Here is an 11,416-nt window from a genome sequence, read left to right as displayed (position 1 = left end):
TTAAATACATAGTTTGAAGCGTTTGCTTGTAGTTATTAATGAACTTGTTAACCATCCATAGATGAATACTTCCCTTGCACATGTGCTTGATTTTGTCAATAATGAAAGAATCCTACTATGTTTTTGGTATATTCGACAAGACTACATCTTTAAAATAAAGAAGATTCAATTCTTAATGCTTTGCAATCCTGTAAGAGGGAGGGACAATCAAAGTCACGCAGGAGGAGGTATTCCCTTTGTTTAGCGAAACTCTACAGAGATAAAGCACTAAATGCAAGATTAACCCCTTATTTATGTGATAATTAGGGAATATATATCTATTCTCTCAAAGATTAGTCTTATATATTCAAAAAGAATTTCTCATTTATTCTAAATAACACTTAACACTGTTTATAGAATAATTTCTCACCATTACAATCACAATAATCATTTTTCAAGGCAAAAACTACATCAAAACTTTTTGAATATGCAAGTAGATAATCTCCACAAATGAAGATGAAAACATATTTTGAGCATGTTTAAAGTGGATTAAAATATAATAATAAAAGACACAACAAAAATCTTGATACAATAATAGCTCAAATAATTATCTTTAACAAAAATCTATTAAAAATTACTATAAAATTATAAAATGAAATTAACATTAATAAATAATCAATTAATTTATATAAAATCCCAATTTAATAATGAATAATTACTTAATTCTTTAAGTTCCACTTCAAAGAAAGCATTGACACATCAGCTAAAGAAGGGTGCATTATTGTTTTGGAGTAAGAGAAGGGTGCATTATTGTTTCGGAGTTCTATGTCGGTCGCATCAATATTTTATTTGATGTGCCCAATTATTTTTCCAAAGTAAAACTATTATTCAGATGTATAATATTTCAAATTCTATAAAATGTATAATATTTCAAATTCTTTGAAAATCCGTTTTACTGAAACACAAATATATGGCCGGCGATAACATGATCGGACGGTAGATATTCTATCTCGCCTTTAAATTCAAATCCTCTTGGTAGTTTGGCGCCATTGCGCGTATCCCTCTCAACGAGCTCAGTAGCTCGCATATGAACAATCATGGTTTGCAATCGCATAAACATTGCCCCAGATCATGGTTTGCAATCGCATAAACATTGCCCCAGAATCGATCCACGAGCCACCAGATCTCTCTCTGCACGACTTCCAACAGTTCATCTGCGTTTCTTCGTGGTCAAAACGATTTCAGAAAAGGTATTTTTCTGCAAGAGAGTGCTTAAATTGCAAAGCGCCATTATTTTCTTGTCGCCATCATGAATCCTCTACGCCTTGTCTTAATGAAATTATTTAGAGTTCTTGATTGGAAAAATTTGCCATATTTCAACTTTCTGGAAATATTTCATTAAATAAGCTACCGTATTATCTAAAATAAATCTGAAGAAAGAGGCCATGCTCAAAACAATGTTTTAAGCAGCAAATTTCACGAGGGTTATTTCTGGTTCAGTTATTCTGAGCTTTCAATGGAAAATTTTGACTCTATTTTGGGTTACAGGCAAGATTTCATAAACTAACGCTCTCTATAAATGGACTAGACAAGGTTGTGCTCAAAATTTTGTTTAAAAAATGGCAGAGTTTGGGAAGAAGTTCTTTAAGTTAATGGATCAGCATTCAGATGCATTTCTAGTGGTTTGATTGAATGATTTCTGTCTCAGTTCCGCACATTTAAAAGTTTTGGAGAATGGGAATTGATAATTCTGGTATTTGATGGTGTTCTATTCAAATTACACAGAAGAAGATAGAAAGCTAGGGCTTTTAGAGGCTAAGCGTACAGAATGGCAAATCTTTACAGGTTTTCGTGAGATTTTTCAGACAGGCAAATAGGATAGAAAATTAGGGATTTCACTAAGCCAAGAAAGCTAATGCTTAGTCAAATTAACAACTTCCCATTGCTTACAATTTCATAAGTCTTACGGGCTGTCCTCCGATGCTCACACAAAGGGTTCTTCTAGACATGCTTCTCAAAGACCCCTTTTAAACCATATAGTACAAGGTGCATGACAACACACAACTTCAAGGCAACACGCTACTTCTGTGAGGTAACAACTATAAAGGAACTTTGATACAACACATCACACTTTAGGTTGCCAAACGATTTCGGCACAGGTGTATGGATCACATTCAGTTCAGCCCCTTTACTAAGTCTCGGCCCTCTCTGTTTACATTTCATTAAAGTACTTGTGGTCCGGGGATTTTAGGCTTTCATGCAATTTCTGATGTCACTTAAAAAGCTTTCACATCATGATAAGTAAGGAGGCCATTCCATCCTTGTCTTATGAATAGAAACCACTCAACGAAGTTCTGTAAATGAAATTGAAGAAAACAGATTTTTTTCCTTGTGGCCTCATTCCTTTAGGCTACTGTTGTCCTTCAAACACCAGTCATTCAAATTCCATTCTTGAGACTTGCTGCTAGCAACTTCATTGTATTCACAAGCACTCAATCTTATCACAACAAAATATTTCACTGGGGCTTGTTCTCTCAAAATTTTCTCAGACACTTCAAAGGCTGCTCTTTCACCAAGGTTCTGGTCAAGGATCAGATTGTAAAATAGGTGTCTTCAAGTGGTGATCTCGATGGCCATTCTTCACCAAAGCTCTGATACCATGTTGATTTCCTAGTGTTAATTAGACGAGCCCAATTTTCTGCAATTGATAATTACGTTCAATGATATATGATATTACTTTAGCACATTCCAGACTATCATTAAACAATAACACTTCAAAAAATTCAACAGTAAATGCAATAGAAACAGTAAATATCACAGTAGAATAGCCATGCACAGGAGAGACTAAAGTTTTGCCCTGGCAAACCCAAACTTGGGAGAAAACCCAGCAATTTTTCTAGGAGAAATTGTTCAGTTCAGCAGAAGGTACAATTTGATATTTTAAGTCAAAGTTGATCAACCCAGACCAAAAATCTGGCACAGGTCAAACCTGGTCAAACAAGCCAAAATTTGGTCTTCTGCAGCAACAGATCAGTTTGATCAAACTGCCCTGAAAACTCAATCAAACTTCCCAGAAAAAGCTCGGTCAAAATGACCAGAAAAAGGTGGTCAAACTCAACTCAAAACATAGAATTCAATGCAGGTCAAAGTTCCTTCCTGCAGTCAAACTTTGGCCCTGCACCTCTACAATCAACTGCAGTTGACTGCGGCCTTGTTCTGCGGTCAAACTGTTGTCAACTTGGCCTATGTTCTGTGGTCAAACTGTGGTCAACTTGGCCTCTGTTTTGCGATGAAACTGCTGTCAACTCGGCCTCTGTTCTGTGGTCAAACTGCGTTCAACTCGGCCTCTTTTCTGTGGGAAAACTGTGGTCAACTCGGTCTCTTTTCTGTGGACAAACTGCGGTCAACTCGGCCTCTTTTCTGCAGTCAAACCAGCCAAGAAACTCGGTCAAACAGCGGCAGAACACACTCGGTCAATGCTGGTCAATATGCAACTTCTATACTTGGGCAACCTTAGAGATCCTCCTTAACTTGCACATTTGAACAGAAGAATAGATGATGTTGAGTGATCTGAATTTTTCAAATGTTGGAGGTCGAATTTTTGTTTATAGTAGTCAAAAGAGGTGGGTTTTGACCAAGGGTCACACCCATTCACATGATGGGACTGACTTGAAAAAACTTAATTTATTTAATTTCCTTTTAATGAGCTGAATTGATTAGCTAGAGAATACTTCCCGCATCTACCCAAAAATCAACACTGGTCACAATTGTTGTATGTGTTATTCATAGTCTAATTTGCCATTTGCAAGACATTTCTTTGGGAATTTTCTGCAGTCAATTCTACATGACAATCTGTGATACTTGTTCAATGCAGCTCACTTGAAAAATCTCAAAAAAGTATCTTGATTTAGTTATGTTAGAAACCCAGTGACCTGGGAATTACAGCGAATTTGGATCGGCATAAAGGATGCTTTTTAATCAAACCTTGTTTTATTAATTTTCATACAAACATGTTACCTGTTGAAGAATTAAGTTTTGATGGTTCCAATATGGATTTGCAAAGCAAAAAATGGACCTGAAATGGATCCCTCATTGGATCCATTTGTATCTGTTTTTGCTATGCAGATCCATACCAAAAATGGATATGGGTTAGTGTTGGTACTGGTGCTTTAGTGGGTAGACAGGTCAGTTCAACTTTGCTGGGGACATAACCACGTTCCCTGATGGAATTAGGGGTTTCAACTTTTCCCTACTAAAAAGAACAAAAAAAATAATTAAAGATAAAATAATTGAATGGGTTGAAAACCTGAGGGCGACCCTCGTGCTTAAATTTTTGTGTTCAAGAGTTTTATTGCAAAACAAAAATTTCACCTATTTCCTATAGGTTTTCCAGATTTTAACCTTGTGAATTTTCAGCCTCAGGACTGTTATGGAACATAGAAAACAGTGGTGGTAGTGGACAAAATTTCAGTACTTAAGAAACTCAATCATCAAAACAATCCAAGAGAAAAGATACCGAAGTGTTCCTAAAAGGTTTAGCCCTGAAGGGCAACCTTATCATGCATAAACCAGATCTGGAAATACTTATGGCCGTAAATACAGCAGCAAAACAACCCTTATCTTCTTCAGTTACAGTGTTAAATCACTTAACATAATCACCCTTAACTTATTTCAAATCAGCAAGACATATATTATATATATATATATATATATATATATATATATATATGGTTGGAAAGCTTATTCCAAGATTTTTGCAACATTATATGGCACTCCCCTAACTTCTTTTGGTTAAAGAGATGATTTTTTTCAATATTATAGTCTGCCAAGTTAGCCTAGCCAGTGGGCAAGTCGGCCTTGCTTTTGGTGGTCAAACACACTATATATAGGTGTTATGTGTAGGGACCTAGGACTTACTCGCTCAAGCCAATTCAGGTTTGTCTAAGCAAGCAAAGGAGTAATTCTAAGGTTCATACCTCATGAACCAAGTGAAGCATAGTTGGAGAGTTTTCTTGTGGGAAGGGTTTTTGGCACTCTTTGTGAAGGTTTTTGGTCCTAGTTAGAAGGTGAGTTGCAACGCTGTTCTAGAGGCCGAGTTTTAGCCCTGTTGAAGGCCGAACTTCAATGTTGTTGAGGCTGAGTTTCAGGTTTGTTCTGGTGGCCAAATTTCGATGTTTGAAGGTTGAGCTTAGGCCTAATTTGAACTTTGAAGGCCAAGTCTTGTAGTTTTGATGGGAAAATTCAGGGTTTGTTTGAGGGTTCAATATAGGGTTTATGTGTGGATGAAGTGCAGAAACCCAGGGAACTTACCCAATGGTGGGCATGCAGCCTTGTACTTATCTTCATGGCTTGTGGAACTTATTGGCAAGATACCTCTTCTTGATCCAACTGTCTGATGTGAATGCCATCCTTGAGAATAGGCAATGATATGGTAATGGAGGTGTAGTTTATATGGAAGTTTTCTTTCAAGATTCAAGGGACACATGACAAGAGTGCTCGTTCTTGTCCTATTTAGGTCAAGATAATACTATATAGAATGTTCAAGGTAAATTTTTACTGTGAGTAGGGGCAATATGGCAATATCCAGCTGCTTGAAATCTCGCTGACCCCAACAAATTGAGGTGACCAATATGCCAGCTGAAGAAATATACAACAACCCAAATGGTAACTTGCTGGTTGCATACGATCAGAGTCTCATTTCTGGCCCTAACTAAATCAAGGCAAAAGCTATGTAGCAAGCTTCCTTACTAGTCCCATGAGATTGAGGAACAAGATACATTCAAACAAACATTGTAGTAGTAAGGTTTCTTGAATATATCTCTGCCTACACATTCCTTTTGCAAGTGTGTAGTTGGTTATACCAGCTTATCATATAAGGGTCAAGGGAAAATTGCAGAATGTGCAACGTGCAGTATCTGGCTAGTTGCACCAATAAGAAAAACCATAACCAACAACATCATCTTCTTATCTATGAAAGTGAGATGGTTGGCAGGGGCAAGTTGAGAGTTGATGTAGCTTTAATCCTCAGCAAGAGAAAGAATAATTTTACTCCATTTGACATATCATGACCCCTCTTTGTTTTCCCAAGGCAATCTGGTTCATAATCCAATTAATTGCAAGCTTCACATGTTGGCTAAATAAAATGCTGTCATCTATGCATAGGTATATCCCTTGGCAATTGGCACTTGAGCTCTCATTTTACACAATTGATGCATGTATGTATGTATGATTGTATGCATGTGTGTATGGATTGTATGCATGTATGTATGCATAGTACATATCCATAGATACATGTATACAATCCATACATACATGTATACAATCCATACATACATACATACATACAATGTATGCATGTATGGATAAATTTTGTTTAAAAAATGGCAGAGTTTGGGAAGAAGTTCTTTAAGTTAATGGATCAGCATTCAGATGCATTTCGAGTGGTTTGATTGAATGATTTCTGTCTCAGTTCCGCACATTTAAAAGTTTTGGAGAATGGGAATTGATAATTCTGGTATTTGATGGTGTTCTATTCAAATTACACAGAAGAAGATAGAAAGCTAGGGCTTTTAGAGGCTAAGCATACACAATGGCACAATCTTTACAGGTTTTCATGAGATTTTTAAGACAGGCAAATAGGATAGAAAATTAGGGATTTCACTAAGCCAAGAAAGCTAATGCTACATTCTTTACAAATTTACTTCAGAGTTTTGAGACTGAACATTTTTTATGCTTTTAGACCCACTGCTTTATGTAATTGGATTTATAAGATAATGGCTAAGGTTTTGTCTGTGAGATTAAAATCACTACTTTCTAACTTCATCTAACCAGAACAGTTTGTCAAATCTATGACACAATTGTTTCAGCACAAGAGGGCCTCTACACTATTCAAGTCAACAAAGTTCCAGCAATGGTGATCTGTCCAGAAAAGCACTTTTGAATGTGTTTGTCCACTTTCCATAAGGACAAGAGTCCCAATCCCTATGGGTGGACTGTGGAGTTCTACCTGGGATTTGTTGAAGTGTTGGGAGACAACTTACTTCAGGTAGTGGAAGAAATGAGAAGCTTTAGTAAGGCTCCCTGGCTCCTTCATCTGGACCTCTATTGCACTCATTCCAAAGGTGGATCAACCTGAGTCTTTTTATGCTTTTAGACCCACTTCTTTGTCTAATTGTATTTATAAGATAATGGCTAAGGTTTTGGCTGTCAGATTGAAAGCACTACTTTGTAAGTTCATATAACAGAACCGCTTGGTTCTCTAGAGGATCGTCAGATCCATGAAGCAATTGTTTCAGCACAAGAGGGCCTCCATATTATTCAAGTCAAAAATGTTACAATAATGGTGATCAAGTTGAACCTCTCCAAGGCTTATAAAGGGTGTCTTGGCTCTTTCTGATACTTCTTTTTATCCATATTAGTTTCAACTTACCACTGGTAAATTAGATTATGGGATGTGTAATTTAAGCTTCTTATGCATTTTTTATAAATGGTTCAGCCTCTAATTTCTTAAGACCCTCGAGAGGGTTAAAACTTAAAACAAGGTTGTACCTTGTCTCCTTATTTATTTCTTCTAGTTGTTGAAGGACTAAGTAGGTCCATCCTAGAAGCAAAAAAAAAACAAGATACATTCAAGGGATTAGCAGCGACTCTTGTAAAGAAGATCATGGCATTGCATAGAACCAATTATTCCCCTGTCCTTGCAACATATCCTTGTGGTTATCCTATTAAAAACCCAGGCCCTAGCAGCAGAAGAAGTGTGTGCCTCATTTAGGCCTTCCTCTCCCATTGGTCGCCCTAGATCCTCACCCCACTTGATTAGGACAAGCAATTCTTCCTCTTTAGATTTACTTTAGATAGAAAAGATACAGAGATAATACAAACAAGAATAGTATGATTAGTCTTCTTATTAGTTTAGTATCACTTGGAATAAAGAATAACTCCTTTGTTTATATTATCTAATCAGTAACTCGCAAAGGCATCAGAATAATAATTAGGAGTTATTGGTTTCTTTTTGTAGTATATGTGGTTGTAGTAATCTATTACAAGTAGGGAAATCTTGGACGAAGAAAGTATGTTTTGGATTACATACAGTTTAGTCTTGACTCCTGAAAAAAGATAGCGGAATGTCTTTGTTAGTAGGAGATTAGGAACTAACAATATGACCGAGACTTAAATTCCTTTTACTGTTTTACTCTTGAGGGATTAAGCTCCTTAGACTTCATAGGCAACAAGAACTACAAATTACATACATCGGAATCATCATCCTTCTTTTTATTATTGGTATTAATGGAATGCTTAAGACATGAGCTTTGAAAAGATGAACAATGCTTTATTTATATATGGGTCTTTGAGAAGAGGACGAGTTAATTTAAAAGGATATTAAAGTAAGTTGAAGAAACTCTTTAGAATACTTTATAGTAAAGATCCATTTATAGTTTATATAGATACAAGCAACTGGAAAACCACCTCACTATGACACCCTTCACCTTCGTTTTTAGAGGACTTTTATACCACGTTTTCTCACCCTGGAACCAGCAACCCACAACAAAGAGGAGATATCAGATTCCAGATCCTTATGATATATATAGCATTGTCACATTCACCCCCAAGAAGCTACAAACAATAAAGTGAGAGTTATCTTTTAGTTTGTAGTATTATTAGCAGATCAGATCAGGTTGGTCACTACACTCCTCTCTTCTTGTTTCTCCTCCAGAGCCTTGGTTTATATTTGGGTCTTGTTGTGAGAAACGTATGAAGGTGGAAGTATGAAGATCCTTGGATATTGCAGAAGTTGGATCTAGGATATGTTGGATTAGGATTTAGAAAGTACATAGAGAATAGAATAAGAATTAAGATTGTACAAATTAACATATAGAAAGTCGTGTCCTTTGATAACAAGGAGAAGGAACAGAGTCGTGTCTTTTGATAGTGCATGGGTATTGATAAAATGTGATGGAATGCATTTTTGATGAGATGCTTGACCATAAGATACTCAGAACCTTATGACTGTTTGGCTTGAACAAACGCTGGACTTGGAATTTGCTCAGAAATGAATTCACTGTATTATATATTTACACTTGTAGTTTTGTTGTAATAGCTACAGGCCTATGAGCTTAAACCCTGAACATACATATGCATTGATGTGTGTAATTAAGGTGAACAACCTGTATACCTTTCAATACCAGGGCAGTGAACATAGCCCAAAACTTGTAATGACAACCTTGCTGAATTAGTTACAGGAAAGGTATGTGTCCTTCCAACTATACCTAAACATATATATGTGGCATGGGAGTGATGGGATATTGTTCTTTGGCTGCCTTAGTTTCTGTATGTTAAGTGATCTGGACTCTGGAGTATTAAGACTCCTCCAATCATTATTTAAATCATGGAGGTGATGTCAAGTAGATCTGAGTGAGATTCTCTAAATTGGATCTGCTCATCTAGCTGACTGTTCTATTAATTATTTTTGAACACCTGAGGATGTGCATTCTAATTGATAGAAATAATACCTTGTCAATTTTGAAAGATAGTCTCCCAGCCAGGCCTGCTTCTACTTTGGTTTTGGGTGAGGATATAGGTAACCTACCGGTGCCAAGAGGGCTGAAATCAGGAAAAGTGACAATACATCTTACCTGGATTATCATATTGATATTTACTGTGACTAGATTGATTCATTATCCTTTTGGCTGTACTTACCCATGGGTTTTATTTTGCTCTTATTACATTCCTGAAAGATTTGCGGAAGATCTCAAAGCGCTCTTCTTTGTTTAATCCGTCTGTAATGATTGTTTTCCAAAATATGCTTGCAAAAATATGCTTGAGCTATTTTGACATATTTAATGTTAATTTTAAGATATAGGAATGGTATTGGGTTTTTCCCTCATGGTACAAAAATGGAAAGAAGATGAAGTGGACAACAATAATTAGAATTATTCTTAGAAATTAGTTAATGGTTGGTATTGAAATAAAAATAGTTATTGTTTTAAAAAATGTGATTTTATAATAAATTAATAACAATGAAATAATAACTCTCTTGTTTATATTCAGCCTGTAGGCTATTCAATTCCATATCATTCCATTATTATTTACAACTCATTTAATTGTCAATCTCATGCTATGATATTGGCTTTATCCCCAATCCAACATGTACTGCAGATTTACCTTGATCTTCACTTGTGTTATTGTATGTTTTTGCAATTTCTTGGAAAGCTTTAATGCATTTGGTCTTTTATCGACTCCTTTGTAATGGTGATATAATGCCCCAATATGAGCTAATGCGCATTCTCATATTGATATGGGGCATTATATCTTCTCATATGGAAGATTTATCTGCATAATGAAAAAGGCAATATGGAAGATTTCGATCACGTTCCAAGGCATTTCTTAAAATGTGGATGTGACAAAAGGTTGTTGTGGAAGTTGTTGTTTGTATATGGAAAATTTCTTGATCATTGTGTATAATCCTAATGTTGATAGATATGTCTACTAAATGCTTCCAGTTAATGGGGCATTGATTTGAGCATTCAATATATTTTTATTCTTTATCAAAGTATTCTTTTGTTGTATTTGTATTTTTCAATTTATGCCTTACGGCGTTTCCTTTGCAACATCTGGTGCAAATGCTAGTATATCTTACCTCATTTTATGGTTAACATTGTATAACAAAAACATGCGTTGTGTTATGTAATTAATACTAACATGTAATATTGATTTTTTTTGTCAGAATGCTATAGGTAATGATTGCCAAGACGATGATCCAAATTATGTTCTACATATATCAGGAGATGATGAGGATGAGGATGATGGTGGTGAAGGAGGAGATGATGATGATAGTTGCGGTGTTGGTGATGATGCGGATCAGAGTAATGAGGATGGTCAAGATGATCATGAGGATGATCTTGGTGGTGGTAGCTAGGCATGCACATGCATTGTTTTTTATGAAGAAATTATTGTGTAGAATGACATTGTTATGTTTAGATGGGTGTTGTGAATTTACCCTATATCAATGAGACATTTTGATTTTGTAATCATACGATGAGTTTGATTTGTGTATGTTGTTAATTTATCGTAGAATAACGATATTCATGAAATATTTTGATTTGTTAATCATATTTGAATTTTACTTGTTTTGATTAAAAATAATACTGATTTTATTAGTATTATGTTGCTATTTTATACATGTTTTGAAAATTGTTAATGACACATTGTTATTTTTTTGGATGGATGTTGTCAATTTCTCTTAAATTTCTTTACAAATGATTTTGAATTGTGATATCTGCTTTAATGATATTTAGAAACTATCATATATTTCACTATGAATCTATAAAGGGGGTCATATATGTAAAGAAAAATATACTCTATATAAGAAGTCAAATGCGGATGTAACCATGGATGCAAAATTGAAAGTAAAATTGGATGTTAAACTAGGAATTAATAC

General features: G+C 35.5%; 1 protein-coding gene across 1 annotated transcript; it reads left to right on the top strand.

Annotated features, from left to right (window-relative positions):
- The first annotated feature begins 1,045 nt into the window (after positions 1–1,045).
- Positions 1,046–11,013, top strand: LOC149188464 (uncharacterized). Its single transcript, XM_089413016.1, has 2 exons — positions 1,046–1,229; positions 10,703–11,013. The coding sequence occupies exons 1-2, from the start codon at positions 1,077–1,079 to the stop codon at positions 10,892–10,894; spliced, it is 345 nt and encodes a 114-aa protein (XP_089269142.1). The 5' UTR covers positions 1,046–1,076; the 3' UTR covers positions 10,895–11,013.
- The last annotated feature ends 403 nt before the right edge of the window (positions 11,014–11,416 follow it).

This window comes from Pinus tabuliformis, chromosome 3_1 (assembly GCF_031772625.1).
Source record: "Pinus tabuliformis cultivar Carrire ecotype Pingquan chromosome 3_1, CPIR1, whole genome shotgun sequence".
Classification (NCBI taxonomy): Eukaryota; Viridiplantae; Streptophyta; class Pinopsida; order Pinales; family Pinaceae; genus Pinus; species Pinus tabuliformis.
The sequence above is the reverse complement of the archived record's forward strand: the minus strand, read 5'-3'. Positions and strand labels throughout refer to the sequence as shown.

Bases quoted from the DNA above. Each gene is read 5' to 3' on its own strand.
- LOC149188464 (XM_089413016.1), top strand. From the start codon at position 1,077: ATGGTTTGCAATCGCATAAACATTGCCCCAGATCATGGTTTGCAATCG. The intron at 1,230-10,702 runs GTATTTTTCTGC...TTTTTTTGTCAG, and splicing joins TCAAAACGATTTCAGAAAAG to AATGCTATAGGTAATGATTG.